General features: G+C 47.7%; 1 protein-coding gene across 1 annotated transcript in view; it reads right to left on the bottom strand.

Moving 5' to 3' along the window:
* Nucleotides 1–17,623: 17,623 nt before the first annotated feature.
* Nucleotides 17,624–26,125, bottom strand: part of LOC146353120 (retinol dehydrogenase 8-like) — a 36,038-nt gene continuing 27,536 nt past the window's right edge. The window contains exon 7 of the mRNA XM_084835722.1: nt 17,624–20,952. Within this exon, the coding sequence (XP_084691848.1) occupies nt 20,722–20,952 (231 nt within the window). The 3' untranslated portion in view covers nt 17,624–20,721. The remainder of the gene's footprint in view (nt 20,953–26,125) is intronic.

Genomic DNA, 26,125 nt, shown 5'->3' on the forward strand with positions numbered 1-26,125 from the left:
GGTTGGGGGCGTTCCAGGGTGGGGAGAGCGGATCTGCCTGTACGACACATCCTATGTGTTGTACAGCAGCCTCCTCTCCCGCTCACCCCCCCCCCCCGCGGCTATACAGCCGAAAACAGCTGTCTAGCAGAAAAAGCAGGGCAGGAGAGGCACAGAGGGAACGATCCCCCCCCCCCCGTGCTTCTCCTGCCTTGCTTTGGATAGGCAGTTGCCTCCAAGTTCAGAGGTGGTCACCTATCTAGATAGGATTGTGCCCTTAAAGAAGTAACTGCTCTTAGAAGTAGTGGAGCAGAGATAATCAATTTAGAGTAAAAAGCTGAACTGAGACACTGATTTGTTAAATTATCAATGCTGAAATGTAGGGATTAATTAGTTATGTTGTCTTATTATATATGTATGGATAACTAGAAATGTATTAGTATGTTTTATCAACATTTTGTGTTTATATTAAAATACAAAAAATTAAGGAACAAGTGACCTTCTGTTATGTCCTACTCCAACTTTAGCTGCATGTCAATGATGGCTGGTTTACCAAAGTTTTGCACGTTTATTTTATTTCATTTCATTTCATTTATTATATTTCTATACTGCCCCACAGCTGAAGCTCTCTAGGCAGCTCACAAAAATTCTGTTTAGACAGGAAAAAATCCTACGCGTCCTACCACTCCCCAGCCAGGTAATTGTAGGACTTTTTCTGTCTAAACACGAGGGCGAAGGCCTGTCCCCCTGCTTGAAAGGAGGGAAGGGGACGGTTTGCCTCAGTGTGGCCTGCAGGACTGCCTGCACTAGACATGTGTTGTTTAAAGAATGGGGGAGGTGTTGGGAGCCAGGGAACGGCCATTACGGTTCTACAGGGCAGAGGGAGATATGGAGGGGGAGACAATCACACTCTAAAGGCAGAGTGTGTAACAATAGGGTGTTGACTGTCCCTAAATTGTCCCCCAACTCAAATAACCTGGCTGGCCCTGGCAACAGACACCCTGGGTTGAAACTGCTGCTGCTGAATGCCAGGTCAGTGCAACTGCTATCCAGGACTTGATCCTGGATGAGCGCACTGACCTGGCCTGTATTACAGAGACCTGGTTGGGTAAAGTTGGGGGGTTAATCTCTATCAGCTCTGCCCTCCTGGGTTCTCTGTCCAGCAGCAGGCAAGACCTGGGGGGCGGGGAGGTGGAGTGGCAGTGGTCTATCGGGATTCGATTCCCCTGACCAGGTGCCCTATCCCGCAGTCTTCTGGGTTCGAGTGTGTGTATTTGAAGGTGGGTGCCTGGGACAGAATACGGATTCTGTTGCTGTACCATCTACCCTGCTGCTCAACAGCCTCCCTTTCTGAGCTAGACTCAGGGTTGGTGTTGGAGACCCCTCGGCTTGTTGTGCTGGGGGATTTCAGCATCCATGCTGAGGCTGCCCTGTCAGGAGCAGCTCAGGACTTCATGTCCGCCATGACAACCATGGGGCTGTCCCAGAAGGTATCTGGCCCCACCCATGCTGCTGGGCACACTCTGGACCTCGTTTTCTGTGCTGGATAGGGTGATAGTGATCTGAGAGTGGAGGAACTCTCTATACTTCCGTTGCCATGGACAGATCACTACCTGGTGGGGTTTAGACTTGCTGGCACTCGGAACCTCTGCAGGGGTGGAGGGCCGATTAAGATGGTCCGCCCCAGGAGGCTGATGGATCCGAATGGTTTCCTGATGGCTCTTGGGGATTTTTCTGTTGCCTCGGCAGGCGATTCTGTCGAAGCCCTGGCCAATCTCTGGAATGGAGAAATGACCAGGGCCATGGACACAATCGCTCCTGAGCGTCCTCTCTCCTGAAGTGGAGCCGCACCAGCACCCTGGTTTTCTAGGGAGCTTGCGGCGATGAAACGAGTGAGAAGACGACTAGAGTGACGTTGGCAGAAAACTTAGAGTGAATTCGATCAAACACAGGCTAGAGCCTATTTGAAGGCCTACTCTGTGGCAATACGGGCAGCATTTTTTCTGCCATTATTGTGTCTGCAAAGAGCCGTCCAGCAGAGCTGTTTCGAGTGGTCAGGGGTCTTTTATACCCTAGCCTGCAAGAGGAAAATTTAAACCTCTCAACAACCCACTGTGAACAATTTCCTCAGCACTTTGCATACAAAAATGCTCTGATCCACTCTGACATGGACGCTACAGTTAATACAGACTCAGTGGATGTAACTTTGGCCCCTGCTTGTCCAGTGTTGTTGAGTACTTTTCAATTTGTACAGCTTGAGGATGTGGACAGGATCCTGGGAGAGGTGAGAGCCACTACGTGTGTTCTGGATCCTTGCCCTTCCTGGCTCATAAAAGCAGCCAGAGGTGGACTGTCCGAGTGGGTAAGGGGAGTGGTGAATGCCTCCCTTAGTCAAGGCAGAGTTCCAGCCTGCCTGAAGGAGGCAGTGGTGAGACCTTTGTTAAAAAAGCCCTCCCTGAACCCCACCATATTGGATAATTATCGGCCAGTCTCCAATATTCCATTTCTGGGCAAGATATTGGAGTGCATGGTGCCCTCCTAACTCCAGGGATTCCTGGATGAGACAGATTATCTAGATCCATTTCAATCTGGCTTCAGACTTGGTTATGGGACATGAATAGCTTTGGTCGCCTTGGTGGATGACCTACACCGGGAACTAGACAGGGGGAGTGTTCTGGGCCACCTTGCTGGGATGGGACTTGGAAGCACTGTTTTACATTGGCTCAGTTCCTTCTTGGAGGGGCAGACCCAGAAGGTGGTACTGGGGGACTTCTGTTCAACTCCCTGGCCATTGGCTTGTGGAGTTCCTCAGGGTTCTGCTTTGTCCCCCATGCTATTCAACATATACATGAAACCATTGGGAGAGGTCGTCCGGAGTTTTGGGATTTGGTGTCACCAGTATGCTGATGACACCCAACTCTACTTTTCCTTTCCATCTAATTCCAAGGAAGCTGTTGGGGTGCTGAACCAGTGTCTGTTGGCAGTAATGGACTGGATGAGGGCAAACAAATTGAAGCTTAATCCAGACAAGACAGAGGTGCTCCTGGTCAGTTGAAAGGTAGATCAGGGAATAGGGATTCAGCTTGTGCTGGATGGGGTTACACTCCCCCTGAACACACAGGTTCGCAGCTTGGGTGTACTTCTGGATTCATCCCTGAGCCTGGATGCCCAGGTTTCAGCCGTCGCCAGGAGTGCATTTGCACTGTTAAAGCTAGTGCGCCAGCTGTGCCCATTCCTTGAGATGTCTGACTTGGCCACAGTGAAACATGCCTTAGTTACATCCCATTTGGATTACTGTAACGCACTCTACGTGGCCCTGCCTCTGAAGAGTGCTCGGAAACTTCAGCTGGTTCAAAGAGCTGCTGCTAGACTGTTGACAGGGGCTGGCTACAGGGAGCATACAACTCCCTTGTTAAAACAGCTTTGCTGGTTCCCAGTCTGTTTCCAGGCACAATTCAAAGTGCTGGTCATGACCTATAAAGCCCTATACAGATCAGGTCCAGGTTATCTGAAAGACCGTATTCTCCCCATGTGTAGGGATGTACGAACATTCCGCCACGGATCTCGAGGAGGCCGAATGCCAGCACATTCAGCCCCCCGAAATTGGTGGCGGAACGGCCTGCCCCCCCGCCCCCCCGGGACGAGACTTACCTTGGGCGGATCTTCCTGGCAGTGGCAGCTCCGGCAGTGGCTCTGGCGGCGGTTCAGCAGCGGTTCAGTGGTGGCGGCTGCGGCAGCCAGTCTTCCGACCAGCTGCTGCTGCCGCCATTTCCAGTTTAAAAACAAACAAAAAACGTGATAGGCTATGTAAAGATTTACGTAGCCTATCACGGCTAGGTTTTTAAAAAAACCGTGATAGGCTACGTAAATGTTTACGTAGCCTATCACGGCTGACTTTAAAAAAAAGACAAAAAAATGCGCATATGCAAATGGCGGCGGCCATGGCCGCCACCATTTGCGTTCCTTATTTTGGCACGTCTACGCTATTTGCGTTCCCCTTATTTTTGCCGTCTTAGTCTACGTAAATGTTTATGTAGACTAAGACATGCCAAAATAAGGAACGCAAATGGCGGCGGCCATGGCCGCCGCCATTTGCGTACGCGCGTTTTTGTTTTTGTTTTTGTTTTTGTTTTTAAGTCAGCCGTGATAGGCTACGTAAACATTTACATAGCCTATCATGGCTGACTGCAGGGACGTAAATGGCGGCGGCTATGGCCGCCGCCATTTGTGTCCCTGCTAGCCAGCGGCAGGATGTCCGGCTGCTGGTGGAGCCGGCCGGCAGCTCCGCAGAATCCCTGCGGAGCACAGCTGGCCGACCAGGATTCCGGGGTGGGGGAGGAACGGAGCGAGGATTCCGGCGGGAGGGACAGAACGCCTCCCCCCCCACCATAAACATAATCCGCGAAAGGTAAGTGCCTTTCGTACATCCCTACCCATGAGTCTACTTGTTCCCTGAGATCTCGCCACCCTGCCACCATCACCGGCATGTCTGGTGGGAATGCAGGAGAGGGCCTTCTCAGTGGTTGCCCCAAGGATCTGGAACTCCTTTCCAAGGGAGGCAAGAGTAGCACCTTCCTTGATATGCTTTCACAGGCATGTAAAAACTTTTTTGTTCCGGCAGGCCTTTGGGGATAGCTAGTTTGGACCTGTGAGAATATGATGGATGGATACTATGGTTATATTTCTTGTTGTCTTTTAACGTTTTGATATTTTATACAATTTTAATATTATTGATGATTTAATTATATTTTTAACTTTTGTATACTTCTATATATAGGTTTTAATTGTACAAGTTTTAATGTTGTAAAGCCACCTTGAATCCCAGTATTGGGAAAAAGGCGGGATATAATAGCAGCGATAATGATAAATAATTATGAATAATTAATAATAATAAACATACATAGGATTGCACCCCAAGAGTCCGTTCGTTTGTTTTGCAGCTGCAGGTTGACGCTTCTATGTTGGATTTCTTTATCCAGACGGGCCAGAAGCTCCAGACAGCTTCAAGCAACCCTCACCTACAGCATTGTCAAGGGGAAGAGGAGCAGCTAAATCAGATGTAAATGGTATCTGAAAGGACCTGCTGTGGCTCATTGTAGGGTCTTTGCTTTTGTGGACTGCCAATGCTTATTAAGAAACCTTTCATTTGATGTTACATACACAAGATTGCACTCATGTACTTCCATGTTAATTCAGCACACCTATCATCCGCTAGGTTCTATACTGATAATTGCCAACGTGGGGAAGAATGGATACTTAATGCCTATATGAGCACTGAAGAGTTGGAACATCGGTAGACAAGCCAGGGCCCTCCAGATGTTTTGGACTACAACTCCCATAATCCCTGAGCACTGGCCATACTGTGTCTTATAGGTAGTTCAAAACATCTGGAGAACACGACTTCTGGTCGAAGCCAATGTCGCCCTTTATCTTCCCGTGGGGTCTCCATGGGACGCTATCTCAAACAGCTTTTTAAAAGGTTGAAAAACCTTTTGATATCTCCCCTGGAATTAAAATGGGAGACGGGAGCAGTTTTGGAAGAAGAGCTCTCTCGGTGTGGTAGCAGGGGGGTTGTACTCTGGGGCTAGTCTGCCAGAGCTTAATCATCGCTCAAAGCTGTTTGAACCTCCTAATTAATTAGGAGAAACTAGGACTGATGTGCTCCATTGTAGTTTTTGGATTAAGAAATGCCAACAACATCTGAGGAATGGATTAAGAAATATCAATAATATTTGAGGACCTGCAAGATTTGTTTGAAGAGAAGGATGACTACACTAAGGCGAAAAAAAGGATCTCTGCCCCCCACACATACCTCCCTTGGCAAAGGCTTCAAGAAGTGGAGATACAGAGGAGTTACTTGCTTTGATAAAAACCTTGTCCTTGCAACTTGCGGAACAGGCTAAGAGGCTGGACACCATCCAGAATTCCATCACTGCCCTGCAAGGGGCTGTGGATTTAGTTAACACTTCTTGGCAAAAAATGGAGGCGAAGGTTAATGAGTTGCAAGATCGGCTGGCAGGGAATGAAACTACGTCACAAGCTTTTTTCAACAATTTTTCAGAATTTCTCAACTGGAGGCGTTAGCACGCAGGGCAAATGTACGTAATATTGGTATTAAATATTTACCTACTGATGTAAATCTGTCTACTTTTTTAGATATGTTCCTGCATGAGATACTCCCTGTGCCATCTGATTATTCATTTGATATTGAGCAGATATTCCGTGTGTCAAATGCCAAAGGGACTGGTTATACGATTATAGTCCAATTTGGAAGAATCTCCACAAAAGATTATATCCTGCGTTTGGCAAGAGAGGCTGGAAACCTTTTTTGGAAACAAGATAAAGTTATTTTATTTCTGGATTACATCAAAGAAATTGTTGATAAAAGAAGGCAATTTACCAAGGCGAAAAATATGGCAAAACAAATGAACTTACAATATCACTTAAAATATCCGGCTACATTTTGCATTTTTTCTGAAGGTCATATGAAGTTTCTAAATCATGAAATGGCGGAGGTGTGGCTAAATGGAAAATCGCGTGAAAATCGCGTGAGATTTCTGTTCCAGCACCATGAACTGGAATCTACAAACATGTTTTGCTAACTGGCTATTTTTGGTCTGGAAGATACAGGCAAGGCCAGAGATGGGCTTTTTCCCCCTCTCTTATTTTTTCTCTTTTTCTCTTTTCTTTAAATCCTTCATGATATACTGTACAATGTATACACCCATTTATTAATCTAGTACAAAATGTATTAGTGATTGTTGTGAGGTTGATTTTAAGCTTTATTATTATATAACATTATAAAATTTATTAGTGATTTGTTATTATGATGATGTATCCTTTTAAATCTCCTTTTTAAATTATTATTACCATTATTACTGGTTAGTACGATTTTTGGCTGGTTAAATTGTTAAGCTTTATTACTATATGTTAGCTGAAGGGCAATATATGGTTACTGGAAATGAATTGTAGGCCTGCTTCCTTGCTATAAAACTGATGATATGATATTGAAATGTTACGTTGATTATTTATGCTGTACTGAATTGTAATATTGCCAATGTTATAGTTTTAATTTTTAAGCAGAATGGGATTTGAAGTTTCTGTGTAATGGAGTTTAAATTTAATTTCTTTAAATAATTCTTTATATTTTTTTCATGTTTTTTTTCCTCCTCCTCCTTCTGTTTTCTCTTTCTTTTCCGTTATTGCTGTGTCCTCTTAAGAATACTGTATTGTTTGGAAATTGTAGTTATTGATTAGGTTGTTGGTATGGTTTATTTCATTTATAAAGTTAAAAAATATAATAAAAAGTATTTTCAAACACAAAAACATCTGGAGAACACCAAGTTGCCTACCCTTGTGTTTGAAAATCTCCCATGACACATGCTCGGTGAGGGTTGAGGAGATTTCCAGCACTGCATTTAGTGCATTCAGCACTTGCCATTCTCATCTTTCTTCTTCCCTTTCCCTGTTGTTTTCCTCAGACTGTAAGTAGCTTCTGGGCAGGGACCTACCAGTTTTTGCCTTGTAAGGCCCCATGGACACCCCTTCCACCACAGAAGTTCTAAATAATGGCTAGATTTTACTGTGACAATTCTTCATACCAATAAGGGAGACCTTTGAGAAACACTGCACTGCATTTACAAGAAATTACCAGTGCATGATTCAAGTTTATAATGCTGCTGTCTTTATTGCCTGTAGCAGGGGTGGGGAATCTCTTTCAATCCAAAGGTCTAATTCAATTCCAGAGAAGCTCTTGGGGGCTGCATTCCAGTGGTGGGCAGGGGCAAGGGGGTGGGGCATAGGTAAAAGGAGTGGGGCAAAATAATCCCAACAATTTGCACAAAATACCAGCATGTTGTAGCTTAAAGCTCTCACCACCAGAACTCAGGTTTTGGAGAGGCATTTCAACCTTTTAGAATGGAGGGAAAACTGCACCAGCTGGGAATCTACCTAATGATTGGTGGTTGGGGGAAGGGGGGTGGGACAAAGGGAGAGGGGGCATGGATCTTGGGAATCCCAGGAGGGCCAGGCTTGGCTCCTGTGCCTGTGATTCCTCACTCCTGGACTATCGTCATGAGGCAAATAGGTACATCAGAAGCAATCCCTAGGATCTGGCACACCGAAACAAACACATTCACGTATTTAGCATATTTATTACACCTGCACAGCTCACTTTCTCCAAGGGGCTCAAGGAAGTATAACTGAGGGGTTTCTGCATGTTATTTTATTCTCACAACGCTGTGGGGCTGAGAGAGTGACTAGCTTAAGGTCATCTGGAGAGCTTCATGGCCAAGCAGGGAATTTGAACCTGGGTGTCCCCAGTCCAATTCTCATCACACTAACTCTGTCAAGCATTTTCTAAGCAACTCTGCAAGAGAAGCAGGCCACTTCTATAAAAGAGGGGTTTTGCAGTGGATCAGAAATCAGAGTGGAAATCTCCAGTGAGGGCCATCACAAGTGGTTCTCTAAAAATCTGGTGGTACTAGGATTGCTAGGGCATGGTGGGAACTGTAAGCCTTTTTTCTGTCTAAACATGCATAGGATTGCACCTGCAGTTGATGAATTGGTTTTGACAGACTAAAAAAAGTAACCCTGATTAACCACGCAGCATTTTTAAAAGTGTCAGTAAAGGAATTTATAAAAACTGCAGATGGAAAGTGCTATCTTAGACAAGGTACTCCCCTTTCTCACACATGGTGGCAGGGGGATGCCGCTCCTAAAATTATGCCTGCTATGGTACGATTGCACATCATCACAAAACCATGGAAGTATTGGGGGTTTTTTCAAAGGCATTGGTTTCCTTGTTTGCAAGTTTAACCAATAAACTAAATCTCATTTGACTAAGTGAGCGAGTAAGGGGAGGAGTTGTGAAGAGGTTGAGGGGACATGGGACCCTGATGAGAGGAGAATCTCTTTCTGTTGCTGGAGGCAACGCCAACATGAGGTCTGGTGGGGGCCTAGAACCCCCTACCTCTCCATACCTTGGCAATGGCAGGTAGGTGTTGCAGCAGCTGCAGCAGCAGCAAAAAGGCCAGTCTAACTGGCAACTGCTGCTGCTGGGACCTGCCATTTTAATTCCCCCACAATGCCTCTGCGGCTCCCAAGTAGCATTTCTCCAGAGTGACATTACATCAGGGCCCAAGAGTAATTGTGGGGGAATTAATCTGGCAGGGGCCAGCCATAGCAACCAGACCGTGGGGTTGGCACTTGCTGGGTTTCCTTTTTCTGGGGCTGATGTCCAGGGGCATATTGCAGGCATTTTGGGTTGGCATAAGGCCTTCCTGAGGGCTTGGGAACATCAGCAACCACCCAACCCTGCTGACTTCCAACATTCTGGTGGGTGTGCTGCCTGAAGTACCTTGTGGTTATTATGGGCTCTCTCTTCTTTGGGGCTAGAGTTAGGATCCCAGTAGGGGAAGTGGGTGTCAGGAGCGCCCTGGCGGCCTCTTTCAGTCTACTCCAATAGCCAACTGAAGACACAAACGAAAGGATTCTTTTCAAGGCTTTAATCCTTTTACAACTTCATGACTCTTTCAGATGCTAATCACCAGCGACTAAGCAGTGAACAGCAGAGTAGCCTATGCTCCAGGTTAGGCAGTTGGTCCCTGTTTGAAGGAGAATCACTTGCAGACTCTGAACTTATGGGCTAGGGAGAGATCCTCCCTCTTTCCCTTGGGTCCACGGGATGCGACCGTTGCTTGCATGCCAAACAGGCGCTACACCTCCTTTCCACGCCCTCCATCGCTCGTCACTCCCTGTGTCTGCATTGAGCGTCTAGCAAGCCCCCCTCCCACACTCTCTCACTGCCAGGGTCACTATCTCAGGAATGCTGGCAAGGAGGAATCTCTGCCAGCTGCTGTGCCTGTGAGGGATGAGCGGGCTCCTCTCCCACGGATTGCTGTTCCTCCTCAGAATCAGAACTGCTCTGGGGTTCTATGGGCTCAATTTCCACCCTGACACCATCCCCGCTCTCATGAGGCCCCCCCTTGTGCCCCTCCCCTGGGGCCCCGGGTTTGTGGAGGTACAGCTGGTGGAAACGCCTCAGCAGCAATGGAGCATGCACATTTTCTGCGGGTTCCCAGGATCGTTCATCTGGCCCGTACCCCTTCCAGTCCACTAGATATTGCAGGTGGCCGCGAGAAAGGCGGGAGTCCAGAATCTCCGCGACCTCAAACTCCTCCCCCCCCTCCACCAGCACTGGTGGCGGGGGAGAGCCGACTGAGTGATGAGGGTCACCAGAAACCAGGGGGGACAGCAAGGACCGATGAAAAACAGGATGGATCTTCATGGAGGGGGGAAGAGCCAGGTGAAAAGCAACAGGGTTAATTTGCGCCGTAATCTGGAAAGGCTCCGTGTGGCGAGCTTCCTTGCAGGCGAGTGAGAGGGGAGGTATTGGGTGGACAACCAAACCCAGTCCCCCAGTTGCAGAGATGGACCCGGCTGGCGACCCCGGTCCGCAAAGGCCTTGTAGGCGGTCTTGGCTTGATCGAGGGAGTCCCGTAAGAGGTGGTGTACCTCTTGCAACTCCTCTAAAAAGTCATGGGCTGCCGGCACCGAAGAGGGAGCTAGGGTGGATGGGAAAGCCTTGGGGTGGTAACCAAAACTGGCAAAAAATGGAGTTTGGCGGGTGGAAGCATGGCAGGCATTGTTATAAGCAAATTCTGCGAGAGGCAGCAAGGAAAACCAATAATCTTGTTGGTAATTGACATAACAGCGCAAATATTGCTCCAGAGTCACATTGGTGCACTCGGTCTGACCGTCTGTCTGGATGGTGGGCGGAGGAAAGACGGAGCATCACATGGAGAAGCCGAAGTAGCTCCCTCCAGAAATGGACAGTGAATTGGGCCCCCCTATCCGAAATGAGACCCTTGGGCCATCTGTGGAGCTGGAAAACATGCGCCAAAAAAAGCTCTGCTGTCTCCCTGGCTGTGGGCAACCCAAAGCAGGGGATGAAATGTGCCATCTTAGAAAACAAATCCATGACCACCAGAATGGTGGTCTTACCGTGTGAGGGAGGCAAGTCAGTGATGAAGTCAAGGGAGAGCAGTTTCCAAGGTCCTGAGGGGATAGGCAGGGGGTGAAGCAAGCCTGTGGGCTTGCCTGAGGGGGCCTTCGCCCACTGGCAGGTTGGGCAAGAGGCGACATAGGTCTTGACGTCCCAACACACACAAGGCCACCAAAAATCCTGCGTCACTCTGTGCAGGGTCTTGGTGATGCCAAAATGCTCAGCAGGAGGGGAGATGTGGCACTGATGGACCTTCTCGCGGAGGGGTCTAGAAGGCACATAGACCCGGCTGGAATGGTAAAGCAGGCCACCTTGCAAAGAGAAGGGGGTAGAGTGGGGGGGGCAGAGGCTAGCCCCAATTCCTCCACTATTGTGTGGACAAAAGCATCCTGAGCCCGTGCTGAGTGAAGGAGATCCTCCCAAGAGTGAGGTACCGCAGCTGCCGCCAGGCTCAAGGGGGGGGGGAAGAATCAGAGAGGGGGGGATTTCCCTCACCCCCTGGCTGGAGGTCCGGCTTACGAGAAAGAGCATCTGCTTGTAGGTTGTCAGAGGCCTTCACATGGCAAATCTTAAGGTGGAACTGAGAAAAAAAAAGCGACCACCTAATCTGCCTCTGGTTTAAGGCACGGGCTGTCTGAAGATGTTCCAGGTTGCGATGGTCGGTTCTAACTTCGACTGGGTGCTGTGCCCCCTCTAGGAGATGATGCCAGGTCTCCAAAGCGGACTTGATGGCCAACAGTTTCTTCTCCCAAATGGTATAATTCCTCTCAGACATGTTCAGCTTCCTGGTGTGGTAGGTGCAGTGTTGCAACCCGCCGCCCTCCCGATCTGGCTGAAAGAGCACCGCCCCCACCGCAAAGTCAGAGGCATCAGTTTGCACTACAAAAGGCCTCCTGGGGTTGGGATGTAACAGGTTTTGACAGACTAAAAAAAGTAACCCTTAGAACTAAAAAGCTTCTTAAGTTCCTTGAAAGCCTGTTGGGCAGATGCCGTCCAATGAAAAGGAGATTTTCTGCCCTTAAGGAGGTCCGTGAGAGGAGATGTCAGCTGAGCAAAGCTGGGCAGGAACTTTCTGTAAAAATTAGCAAACCCCAGAAAACGTTGCAAGTCCTTCTTGGTGGATGGAGCATGTCAGGAAAGGACAGCCTGGACCTTTGCAGGATCCATCCTGATACCGTCAGCTGAGATAATGTAGCTGAGATAGTCCAAAGAGGTTAGGTCAAACATACATTTCTCCAGCTTGGCATACAGATGGTGCTCGCGGAGGCGCTGGAGGACGGCGGAGACATGGTGCTGATGGGCGTGGGGGTCCTCAGAAAATATAAGTAAATCATCGAGATACACAATGAGGAAAGTGCCCAAATATTCCCGGAAGATGGCATTCATAAAATGCGAAAACGTGGGGGGGGGGGCGCAGGCAAGCCCAAATGGCATCACTAGGTATTCATACGCTCCGTACTGGGTGCCGAAACAGGTCTTCCACTCACCCCCCTCCCGGATGCGAATCAGATTGTAGGCGCCACACAGGTCCAACTTCGTGAAAATCTTGGCTCGCCCCAGGCGCTCCAGCATCTCAGGGATCAGGGGGAGGGGGTACTTGTCAGGGATCGAGACTGAATTGAGGGCTCTATAGTCGTGCATCAGGTGGAGTTCTCCAGATTTCTTGGCCACAAAGAGGGTAGGAGCGCAGGCGGGGGAGGAGGAAGGGCGAATGAAGCCACATTTGAGGTTTGTGTCCAAAAACTCTCGCAGAGCTCAAAGTTCTGTCTCTGACATCGAATACAGTTGTCCAGCTGGGATGGTCGCCCCCGGAATGAGGTTAATGGCACAGTCAAATGGGCGGTGGGGGGGGGGGAGCTGGTCGGCCTCCTTCTTGTCGAAAACATCCCCAAAAGCTGCATACTTCTCTGGGAGGATCACAGTAGCTGAAGAACTGCCAGAAGCAGACGAGGAGGGGGAGGAAAGGGTTAAGGCCTGGACTGGGACTGGCACCTCAATCGGGAGGCACTGCTCCTGGCAGTAGGGAGACACAAACTCCACTTGCTGAAGCTCCCAAGAAATCTGAGGATTATGCTTAGAGAGCCAGGAAACACCCAGCACGATTGGGTATTGGGGAACCTTGGCCAAGTGAAACTGAATCTGCTCAACATGGAACTGGGTGCGCAGAGTGAGCGGAGCTGTAATCTGGGTCACCGCGCCCGAAGAAAGAGGACGCCCCTCGAAGGTCTCCACTGCCAAGGGGGGAGGAAGAGGCAGGGTAGGAATCTTGTGGAAGAGGGCGAAGGTTTCATCCTTGAAACTGGTCGTAGCCCCCAAGTCCACTAAAGCCAGGGCCTCCACCCCACCCCACTGGGAGGAGCAGAGGTGAACATGCAATAGCAGATGGGAGGGTGGGGGAGTTGCGGAAGGCACCCACTGGGTGTGGAACCGACCCCCACACTGGAGACCCCCAACAGGCTTGGGGGGCAGCCTAGTCAGGCCTGGAGGCGAGGAGGACGAGGATGAGGGAGGAGGGGGAGGCAGAGGAGCTGCGGGTCTAGCACAGCAGGTTTTGGCAAAATGTCCCAGTTTTCCACACCGAAAGCATCGGCACTCAGCACACCGCTGCTGTAGTTCCTCCGGCAGCAGTGGGGCTCGGGCAGCTCCCAGCTGCATCGGGGTCTCCTCCGGCCCCACTGCAGGGGTGGGGGAGGGGCAGGAAATGGGGGGGAATGGGAGGAGGGAAATCTCGGCCCCCAGCACCCCACCAGGTCTGCCAGCGGCCCTCCAGCCGACTATCTGGAGGCAGGTCTGGATGAGGTCCTCCAAAGTAGGTGGGCTAGGCGTGTGCGCCAACTCGTCCAAGATCTAGGGATGGACGAAAGTCCCTTACCTTATCCCGCAGCTTGCTTCGCGGTGGGGGGGAGGCGCTCCGTCCCTCCCCCCGAAATTCTGGGCGGGGTGGGAGGTGCCCCATCCCTCCCCGTCAAAATTCTGGCCGGGGGGGAGGCGCCCCGTCCCTCCGGCCGCGAATCTCGTCTCCTGCCGGGACGCAAATGGCAGCGGCCGTAGCAGCCGCCGTTTGCGTCCCTGCAGTCAGCCATGATAGGCTACATAAATCCTTACGTAGCCTATCACGGCTGACTTTTTTTGGGGGAAAAAAAAGCGCGTACGCAAATGGCGGTGCCCATGGGCTATTTGCGTTGCCCTTATTTTTGCCGTAGTCTATGTAAATGTTTACGTAGACTACACGTGCCCAAATAAGGAACGCAAATGGCGGCACCCATGGGCGCCGCCATTTGCGTACGCGTTTCCCCCCCCCCCCAAAGTCAGCCGTGATAGGCTACATAAGGATTTACGTAGCCTATCACGGTGTTTTTTGAAAATCTAGCTGTGATAGGCTACGTAAATCTTTACGTAGCCTATCACGTTTGTTGTTGTTGTTGTTTTTTACCTTGGAAATGGTGGCGGCAGCGGCGGCCGGTCAGAAGACCGGCCGCCGCGGCCGCCGAACGGCTGCCGAACCGCCGCCGGGAGCCGCCAGCACCAGGGACATTCAACAAAGGTAAGTCCCATTCTGGGGGGGGGGGGCGGACCGTTTCTCCACCAATTTCTGGGGGCCAAATGCGTTGGCATTCGGCCTCCCGGAGATTCGTGGAGAAATTCTCCGACATCCCTACCAAGATCTTGTCGTTCAAATCGTCCAAAAACTGAGCCACCAGCGTGGCATCATTCCACTGTAAATCCTGCATCAGCAAGCAAAAAGTTGTCGCATAGCTGGAAACTGAGTCCTTGCCCTGCCTGAGGCGGTGAATCTCCTGAGAAGCCGTCTGTGTGCGCAGGGGGTCACCGTAAAACCTGGCCATTGCTGTCATGAAACCTTGATAGTCACTGAGCAGGGGGTTATTAGCGAGAAGAAGTCCCGAAGCCCATTTAGCTGCCATGCCTGAAAGTAGGTTAATGATGAAGCCCACACGAACCTGTTCCATCAGGAAATCCTCAGGTTGAAGGCACATGTACAGATCTGATTGGGCCCGGAAAATCTGAAAAAGTCCTTTCTCCCCAGAATACTTCTCTGGCAAAGCCACCGGGCACTTGATCACAGAGAATCTGGTTCTCTTGCACCAGAGCTTGCACTGCCAGGTCCCTGGCACCTTCCATTCGGCAGTAGGAGAAGAGAGAGAGAGAGAGAGAGAGAGAGAGAGAGAAAAGACTAATGGGGATCAAGCTGTCAGGAGGCGCCCTAGCAGCCTCTTTTAGTAGACTCCAATAGCCAACTCAAGACACAGACGAAAGGATTCTTTTCAAGGCTTTAATCTTTTTACAACTTAATGACTCTTTCAGATGCTAATCACCAGCGACTAGGCAATGAACAGCAGAGTAGCCTATGCTCCAGGTTAGGCAGTTGGTCCCTGTTTGAAGGATAATCACTTGCAGACCCTGAACTTATGGGCTAGGGAGAGATCCTCCCTCTTTCCCTTGGGTCTACGGGAGGCGGCCGTTGCTTGCGTGCCAAATGGGCGCTACGCCTCCTTTCCGCGCCCTCCATCGCTCGTCGCTCTTTGCGTCTGCGTCGAGCATCAAGCAAGCCCCGTTCCCTCACTTTTTCACTGCTAGGATCACTATCTACCTCAGGAATGCCGGCAGGAGGAATCTCTGCCAGCTACTGTGCCTGTGAGGGATGAGCTGGCTCCTCTCCCATGGATTGCTGCTCCTCCTCCGAATCAGAACTGCTCTGGGGTTCTATTGGCTCAGTTTCCACCCTGACAGCGGCGAATCTCCCGAGAAGTCATCTGCGTGTGCAGGGGGTCACCAAAAAAAACGAGCCATTGCTGTCATGAAATCTTGATAGTCCCCGGGCAGGGGGTCATTAGCGAGAAGAAGTCCCGAAGCCCATTTAGCTGCCACGCCTGAAAGTAGGTTAATGATGAAGCCCACAGGAACCTGTTCTGTTAGGAAATCCTCAGGTTGTAGGCGCATGTACAGCTCCGATTGGGCCCAGAAAATCCTTTCTCACCAGAAAACTTCTCTGGCAAAGCCACCTGGCACTTGCGGTGGGGGGGAATTGGAGGTGGTGGGGGTTGAACCGCAGCTTGCAAATTCTGTACGGCAGTTGTCAGTTGAGCCACTTGATCATGGGGAACCTGGTTCTCTTGCGCCAGAGCTTGCACCGCCGGGTCCCTGGCAACCTCCATCGGCAGTAGGAGAGAGGAAAAAAAAGAGGAACGGGGACCAAGCTGTCAGGAGCACTCTAGCAGCCTCTTTCAGTCTACTCCAATAGCCAACTCGAGACACAGACAAAAAGATTCTTTTCAAGGCTTTAATCCTTTTACAACTTCATGACTCTTTCAGATGCTAATCACCAGCGACTAAGCAAGGAACAGCAGAGTAGCCTATGCTCCGGGTTGGAAACAGTTGGTCCCTGTTTGAAGGAGAATCACTTGCAGACCCTGAACTTATGGGCTCGGGAGAGTCCCTCCCCTTTTCCCTTGGGTCCTCTGGACGCAGACCCTGAACTTATGGGCTCGGGAGAGTCCCTCCCCTTTTCCCTTGGGTCCTCTGGACGCGACCGTTGCTTGCGCGCCAAATGGGCGCTACGCTTCCTTTCCGCGCCCTCCATAGCTCGTCGCTCTTTCCGTCTGCGTCGAGCATCCATCTAGCCCTCCTCCCGTGCTCTTTCACTCCCAGGACTGCTATCTATGTCTGGAATGCTGGCAGGAGGAATCTCTGCCAGCTGCAGGGCCTGGAAGGGATGAGCGCACTCCTCTCCCACGGACGGCTGTTCCTCCTCAGAATCAGAACTGCTCTGAGGTTCTATGGGCTCAGTGTCCACCCCGACAGTGGGGTCTCACCTGGGGCTGTAGAGTATGCTTGACCTGATTTGATTGGAGGCGGCGGCGGCGGCAGCAACTGCTGCTAAGATCTCTTAATGTGGATTTCTTAATGTGGGTATCATGTTAATGTATTTGATGTTAATTGGCCTGTTAGCATGTTTTATGCTAATTGAAACTTTTGACATGCTTTAAATGAACTGTTAATTCTTGAATTGTCAATGTTATGTTATAGTGTATTATAATATTGGGAGAAATTTTTCTCTTTCTGTCATACTAGAACGCAGGTATCATCTCATGAAGCTGATTGGTGGGGGATTCAAGGCAGATAAAAGGAAGTACTTCTTCATGCAGCGCATAGTTCAACAATGGAATTCACCACAACACATAGTGATGGCCACGAATTTGGATGGCTTTAAAAGGGGGCTATACAAATTCATGGAGGATAAACCTCTAGATAATAAAATGGCTGCTAGTCCTAATGGCTATATGCTACCTCTAGTATCAGAGGCAGTATGCCTATGTACACCAGTTGCTGGGGAACATGCGCACAAGGGTGCTGTTGTACTCATGTCTTGCTTGTGTGTTTTCCTTGGGCAGCTGGTTGGCCACTTGTGTGAACAGAATGCTGGACTAAATGGACCCTTGGTCTGATCCAGCATGACTCTTCTTTTGTTCTTATAATTTTTTATTATGTATTATGGATATTCTTCTATTATTGTATTTAAATTGTGAATTGCTTTGAGCACAAGGTATTTGTGGAAAATATGGTATTATAAATAAAATGACATTACTAATCAACTAAGAAGTGCAAATTCAGATCAAAGCAGTCAGTTCCAGCATATAAGTATTTATTTAAGAGACTACTGGTGAAATGTGCAAAACTAAGGTTACAATCATATATACACTTACCTGGGAGGAAGTCCCAATGAACTGAGTAGGACTTACTTCTGAGTAAACATATGTAGGATTGGAATGTTAGGCAGCTTCTCATCAAAATTAGTCAATGTGCATAAACTGGAAGTTCAAATACCTCCCCCCTCCTGGATCACATATACTTTTTTTTCCCCTCCAGAGTAATTCCAATTACCTAACTGGTCCACTCCTTAATGGGTTTACAATCTTTATTCCATCCATAATGAAAAGGGTTTGGGGATGGGAAATTCAAAAAAGGGGCATAGAAAAGGAAAGAAAGGTATGGATAGCCCTACTTAGGGTAATTTTACTTACGATACTCTTACCCTACTCTTGGGCCAAGTAGCTCAGACCAGCATATATGGCTCTCCCCCAATTCATCCTCAAAAAAAGCCGTGAGCTAGGCTAGGCCAGCAGTGACCAGCCAAAGACTGAAGCCATGCTCCTCTGGCCCAAGCCCACCAGTCTCCCATACACTACAGTAGCTTTCAAGCTACGCTGCTGGACCAAGTAGCAGCCTTGCACCATCTGAGAGGTGTGCTTTGGAGTCCTGTGCAATACTGCAGAGAATCTGCTCAGACAGCACACACTGGTGCTTTTCAAGACCTCGCTTGCCCTTAAAAGTATTGCTGCCCAAGTGGCTACCTGGTTTACATGTGCTAGTGGGCTACCGCTGTCTACTTGTTCCCCGTCATCATTCTCCACTCCCTGGATTCCCCCCGCCCCCCGACTCCAGTTCCCACTTATATTTAATTTGTTACTGTATTTCCAAAGTTGTTTACAAATCCAAAATGAAGCAGTTTTATTTTACATCCTTCCCCAGCCCCTCTTGCTCCTATCTTCCCTCCTATTCTTATAATCCCTCGTTTTGCTCCATGCCCCCTTTCACTTCTTTCCCTCCCTTAGTGACATTATTGGTCCCTCTACTCAATTCCTTTTTCAGAAAGGAAAATGTTTTACAAACTGCCATTCAAGTTCTCTTTTCTTAGCGCCTCACTCACAGGATTGCACAGGGTCCAGATGACATCATTTTCTACCTGTGTCCCACCCATGTTTCCCCACCACTTTTTCCATCTATTTTCTTACCAGAAAAAAGAGCATTAAGGAGGAAAAGACAGAATAGCTGAATGATGTCTTTTGTTTGGTCGTGCTAGGAGCCCTCCATCTGGAAGCATGCTTTTTCAGCTTCAATAGGCACATCCTTGAGATGGCTTCTTCTTTCTCAGAGCCGCTTAAAAGCTGGTCTGGGACAGTCACAAATAGCTAAAATGATTTCAACAGGAAATCAGTGAGGGAAGTGCATTCAGGTAGATGCCCAGTCTCCCAGTTATATTCCTGCTTTAGGGCAGAGTAAATAGATCTCTGAGCCGATCTAGACATTATGCAGAATGAGGACGTAGGCCAGGGGCATATAACCTCAGACCCAGGGCCAAATCCAGCGCACCTGGGTTCCCAATTGGTCCTCCAAGGATCCCCAGAGGGCCCTGCCCTCTTCATCTGACTCCACTTACTTTCCTCCAACCACCAGCCATGTGGTGGTTGCCTGGCCTTTGTGCCGTTTTTTCCCCATTCTAAAAGGTTGAAAATGCCTCCTAAGTCGAAGCTACTGGCAGTAAGAGCTCTAAATTACAATATGCTGGCAATTTGGCCCTGCCCCTTTTGCCTGCGGCCCCTCCCACCAGTGGAATGTGGCTCACAAGAGCGTCTCCAAAATGGAATTTGGTCTTTGGGCTGAAAGGCTCAACACCCCTGTAGTAGACAGATGTGGCTAAATTCTGGACAATACCACTTCAGATCACAGACAAAAGGGTCATATTTTGGATTAAGAGGAGGTGCCATGGTTCTGAGGTACAGCACACACACTGCATGCAGAAGGTCCCAACTGGCATCTCAAGGTTCAAGTAGTAGGTGATGGGAAAGACCTCTTCCTGCAACCAGGGAAAACCAATGCCAGTCAGAGTAAACAGTCACATTACCGCACTAGATGGGTAAACAGTCTGACCTGGTATATGACAGCTTCCTGTGTTTCCAGTTCTCCCACAGGTCTAAATCCCTGCAGGTAGTAAACTAGCACATCAGTGGAGATGGCTATGCTAAAACTTTCTGACTGATATGCTAGCGCACTATATACAGAGCTTTTTCTTCTTTTTACATAAAAGAAAATTAAAAAATATGATACCCCTATATGCAGCGTGAAGTGGTAGAGTCCAAAATGCTACCACTTCACTCTATTACCTCATTCTGCATAATGTGTAGAACTGCTTGAAGTATGCAGCTAGGGCATGGAAGGCTGGGAACTGGCCCCTTTTCAAGCCACTGAGCCCCCTGAGAGAGCCTGGTCCTCTCTCTCTCTCCCCTCAAAAAAAGCAAGCTCATGAAAAATATGAATAAAACTTATCACCCAGCCAAATCTTGCTGCTTGCCTTAGACTAGATGACCTTTCAGGTCACATCTGGTAATGAAATGCCTAAAAGGTTCAGAGAGGACAGGACTTGCTGAGGCAAGTCCCACACAGAATGCGGGGACATTCCCTCCAGCAGAAGGTTGGGTCTGCTTGTCCCCATCTGCTGGCAGACTTGGGGTCTCTCAGCAGGAGCCAATTAATTTATGAGCCCCAAGACATTCTGGTGCCTGAGGCAAAAATAAAAATCTAAATGGCACCCCACTCCCATTAATTGACATACATGTGATACAATCCACCGGAAAAGTCTCTGGTATAAAATGTATGAAAATGAATGGAAACCATGAGGGAGAATCACCTTCCCAGTGGATTGCAACCCCTGAATCAGATCTGTTTGGCCCAACTCTGTCGTGCTAGACATCCAGAATCCACTGCCTGAGGCAGGGGCTGCCTCGCCTTGCTTCATTGTAGGGCAGCCTCTGCCTCTGGGGTGGACATGCAGCACTGCAGTCAGGGCCAGACTCAATGCTAAACTCTCTTGGAAGCTTGCAGAGGGGTGGTGCGTCCTATCCAAGGAATGATAGGCTCCAAGGTGGGTCAGTCCTGTCTTCTCAGGGTGACTTGTTATAATCCATGTCCCGCCTCTTCCTCCACTGGAGCATTTTGAGGAGGCTGAGGCTGGCTTTGAAGAGCCGATCATGCTGGAAGATCATCTGATGGAAGGCGTTTAGGGGCAGGTTCCCGCTGGGGTCAGCGTGCTTGAGGGTGGTGATAGGTGTGTAGAGGCTGTTGGTCTGGTACCGAAAGGGAGGCTTCTCTGAGGTAATCACTTTCATGGTATGCTGCCAACAGGAGAACATGACACAAGGTTAGAAATACTGAAAACAAGCCCCTATAATACTTAGCAGGGACCACCATTTTAGAATTCCGCAGGGGGTGCAAGCAAAGAGATTGTAGAGAGGGGGAAGGCCAGATTTTTGGGAACACTTAAAGGGCTGCTCTTCGACACAGTCCAGATTCAACTTCAGGAAAAGTACGGTATTTCAAGAGCTTTTTGTTGAGGTTGTGTTTCCATTGCATATTAAAAACATCAACAACACAGGTCGAACAGTTGCCTATATTTTTTAAGCATGAGCATTTGTGGCTTTGCCATACATACTTGACACACAGGCCTATTACACTGGCTGTCCCAGGACACAACTACTTCTTCTGAGGCAGACACAGGTGCTTAACCCCGCGTCTGCCTGGCAGTGCTGAAGAGGAGGGCTTCAGGAAATCACCACAGGGCATAGAACAGAACTAGAGGGCTGGATAGGATCTTGTGGGCCACATGGCTGTTTAAGAATCTGTTTAAAGACTTCCAGGGAGGGAGAGGCCACCCCCACCCTAGGTAAGTACTTCCACTGTCACAGTGCTATTGCTGTTAAGGCATCTCTCCTAATGTTCAACCCAAATCTACCCTTCTGAAACCCATTAGATTGAGTCCCACCCTCAGGGGTAGCAGAGAACAAGTCTTTGCCCTCTTCTCTGTGACAGCCTTCAGGTATCTGAGGAGTGCTATTATTTCTGCCCTCCTCCAGGCTAAGTATATCCAGTTCCTTCAACCATTCCTCATAGTTGTTGTTTTCTGTACCCCTGAACATCTTTGTTGCCCTCCTCCAAACTCCTTAAAATGTGTCTATATCTTTCTCAAAATGCAGCAGCCAGAAATGGACACAGAATTACAGATGATGTCGGGGTAGTGCAGAATAAACTGCGATTTTACTTCTCATAATTTGGAAATGGTGGTTCTATTCATGTAGCCTGAAATCGCATTCACCTTTTATGCAGCAGCATCACACCGCTGACTTAGGTTCAGTTTCTGATTTACTACAATCCTGAGATCCTTTTCATGTGTACTACTGCCAAGCCAGGTACCCACCATCCTATACCAGTGCATTTGATTTTTCCCCTAAATGCAAAACTTTGCATTTGCCTATGCCGAATTTTATTTTGCTAGTTTCTGTCCAGTTTTCCATTCTATCAAGGTCATTTTTTATTATATTCTCATCTTCTGAGGAGTTCGTTATCCCTCCCAGTTTTGTGTTACCTGCAAACTTGATAATGATACTCCCCATCTAATTTATTGATTGAAATGATGAATATAAAAGGGCCAGGACAGAGCCCTGAGGCACCCTACTCAAAATGTTCAGTTTGCTAAGAAAACATTGAGGAACACACTTTGTGCACGGTTGCCCAAGCAGCAAAGAATCCAGTTAATGGGATCACCATCTAGCCTGCCTTAAACCAGTTTACCAGGCAAAATATCATGGGGAACTTTGTCAAATAAAAATCATGTTCATATATGTGCTACCAATGTATCCTGTAGCATATATTTAATATTTGCTGGTGAATATTGTTTTTTTCTACTGGTTATCTTGTTAATTATGAAAAAGAAAAAAACACAAATGCACGTGAAGCGTATTTTCCACGTTTCTACAAAGGAAGTGTCACCATCCTAATGCACACTGCCACCAATGATTCTATGGTAAAAACTGAGAAAGAAATAAGCGTGGGAGGGCAGGCAGGAGCTGCTAATGGCATTATTTAAATATCACTTTATGAAAGACTACATATTGCTTACTTTTTAAAAGAACATTGTGTACTGGAACCAGTGCGGTGTAATGGACAGTGTGCAGAACTGGGAAAACCCACACTGAAATCTCCACTCAGCCATGAAGTGCACTAGTTTAGGCAGACGTTCATAGGATTGCACTCTTATGTTTCTTCATAGTGTACACGGAGAGCCTTTCTGTTGTTTAGGATATGTGCTTATATCCCAGAGCAATTGTGCAGAGGTCCATCAGACCTTATGCAGCTGCTGTGGTAATGCCACATTCATTTCCAAAAACTAGCAACTATTTCTGATCCTCTTGGGATCGTTTTGTTAAATTGCAAGCTAAGATTCAAAGGGATGAATTTCCAGTTGCACAGAGCTCTTCTTAACCATCTTTTGAGCTGTAGTTTTGCCTTCAACAGCACTTTGATCTCCAGCAACGAGCAGGTGATCATGTTTAGATCCACGCCATAAAGAAGCTTCACTGGCCGATTTCTGCAGATCCATCCTTTCTAATAGGCACAAAAGCAGGCCGGGGTGGTTTTTATCTGGTCATCTAGACACTCCCAAGCCTTTTGGGTGGTGGCCTGTCAGCTTCGGAATCAGCTACCCATCACTGTGGACACTCCCAAGAAAGATACACTGAAATATTGGATCCTAAGGCTAGTGCCAGAGCCCCTGTAACCAGCAGCATCTCCTCAGCCAATCCCCTTTCCTCTCTGCCTTCCCCCAGTGTGACCATGCTTGCTCAACAATGCTGGCAGTTACATGAATTACATGGCTGCTTGAATGTACTCATTCCTAACTGACAGTTAGAGCAGAGAGGGGCACATAGGGGTTAATTGCTTAGATTGTGTGTGCTACTTTATTCTTTTTTGAAAATATCTTTGCAGTAATCTAATAGTTATTAAGAGCTGTTAGTTTAGTTAGTTGTTAGCTTTGCCAATATTTACATACATTTTATTGTTTAGCCCATTGTAGTTTTAGTCCTTGTATAAAATGATAGGTGTAGGGCTACTTCTTTATTATGGAGGCAAAGCCCTTTACGAGGTATGAGACCAGATATACTGTACAGCATATTCAACTTCAAATTCTCCCCTGTGAACACTGAAACAGAATATTCTCCAAAATCCCAAGATGCAGTCTGTAAGATCTCTGGTCTTTCTGTCTGTGTTAAAGTACTCATTGCTGCCTTCTCCTTTTCCTCTGGCAGGCTTTCACCCGCAAAGATTGTGGGGAAGACAAAGTGCACCAAAAGATGCAAGAACTTATGGCTCGGCACAAACAGGAACTTGCAGAAAAAGATGCCACAATAGCAGATTTGGAGCAAACACAGAGGAGACTAACCAGCAACGTGGCTAATCTGGCCAAAGACAAGGAAGAATTGGAACAGAAACTGAAAGAAGCCCAAGATGAACTGGCCCACATCAGGGAGGATCTTCAAATGACTTCAGCAAAGGCAGAAAGAGAACAGTTGGCTTGCTGCAAGCTGAAGAAGAAATTAAAGGAAGCTCAAAAACAAACTGCCCTTATGACAGAGAAGCAAGATGGCATTGATCTGCTCAAGAGGCAATATGAGAAACAGTGGGCTTATGAGAAGAAAATGAAAACTCAGGCTGTGAAGACCTTGCTTGAAGTGCTCAATGGAAAGAACCCTTTCCAAGGAGAAGCTGACTCTAGTGTCAGGTTCTAAAGGACAGTTAAACTCCGTTTAACAGACATTAAGGAGTAGGGGTGTGTGTGTGGTGGTGTTTTGAAATACAGATGATGAATAATTCTTCAGTGTGTGTCTTTCTTTTTTAATGTAATCCCTCTGGATGACTGATCAAATTAGGAATGGTTGGTAATAGTACATGGATACTCTTAAATTCTGTTCCACAACATCTCTCTTGGAAAGATTCACACTACATTTCAGAAACAAATATCAAAAGAGTGGGGAAACATGAAGAATCCATCCCTTGTCTGGATTTTACAGAGAAATGCCACCAGAAGTTTACCAGAAGAAAGGGGTGGGGATTGGGATTGGTGCAAAGTGTCTGGTCACACTGACACTGTCCATGAATGTATGTGTTTGGCGAGTAAATATGCAGATTGTACTGTGATGGTGCAACAAAGTTTTAAAAAAACATTTTCCACTTTATTCTTATACATATTATTCATATACTATTAACTGCAATTGAAACTATGCACTTGTATTAAGTTGTACTTTCAAAGTTTGTATCATTCATATCTGATTATTGAAAGCTGCATGTCTGTGTTATGCAGCTAAGTATAATGAGAAGTCCCAAGACATACTCATTTGAGTTATTACTTAATGGGAAGTCCTGTTTCACATCTTGGATGCCTTAAGTCTTGTACCGTAGCAAGACATACTTTATCAATCCAGTTTTATGATCAAACGTACCCCAAGAAAGCCATACAAATAAAACACCCGTGGGTGGTACTGGCAGGTAAAGACACACCTTTATCAAGAACTTTGCTTTTTGAGTCAAACAAGATAATTACAGAAAGGTCATTAGGATCAAGCATACTGCACAATTTATATGAAACTCAGTATTTGGAAGAAAAAATAATACTCCACAATGTAAAGTACTAACAGCTACAAGACTGTGTGTGGTCAAACTGACCCCACAGTTTTTAAACTGTAAAACCTATTGGGCCTTTAACATAAATATAACTGTTACGTAAGTAAAAGATTGCAATAGTCGTGAACTGGAATTACCCGTCAGAAGAGCACATTTTACAGAACTTGCAGTCAAAGCACACTACTCAAGCAGCTGATGTACGATTACCACATTTCACAATTGTGTGTTGAGACAGACAAAATGGTTACGTGAAGCACATCATTACTGCAATTTTCTGCCATTGCTTTGACCACAGAGATAACACCTGCCCCTTTGGCTATCTTTCTAGACTCAACCCAGGATTTGATCATCTCCAGACCCAGATCTCCCCTTCATGGATCACTGCCTTGTTGTGGCGAAGGGGCTTGCGTAACTCAGTGAAGCCATAAGCTATGCCGTGCAGGGCCACCCAAGACGGACAGGTCATGGCAGAGAGTTCTGACAAAATGTGGTCCACTGGAGAAGGAAATGGCAACCCACTCCAGTATTCTGGCCAAGAAAACCCCATGGAACGTATCACAAGGTAAAAGAGATGATGCCGGAAGATGAGCCCCTCAGGTCGGAAGGTGTCCAATATACTACTGGGGAAGAGCAGAGGGTATTTCCAAGTCGCGCCAGAAAGAGTGAAGCGGCTGGGCCAAACCCGAAAGGACACTCAGCTGTGGATGTGTCTGGTGGTGAAAAGAAAATCCGATGCTGTAAAGAACGATATTGTTTAGGAACCTGGAATGTCAGATCAATGAATCAAGGTAAGCTGGAGGTGGTCAAACATGAGATGGCAAGATTGAACATCGA

The sequence above is a fragment of the Heloderma suspectum genome, chromosome 2 (genome assembly GCF_057233095.1).
Source record: "Heloderma suspectum isolate Gila_16-S chromosome 2, 16-S_ref, whole genome shotgun sequence".
Taxonomy (NCBI): Eukaryota; Metazoa; Chordata; class Lepidosauria; order Squamata; family Helodermatidae; genus Heloderma; species Heloderma suspectum.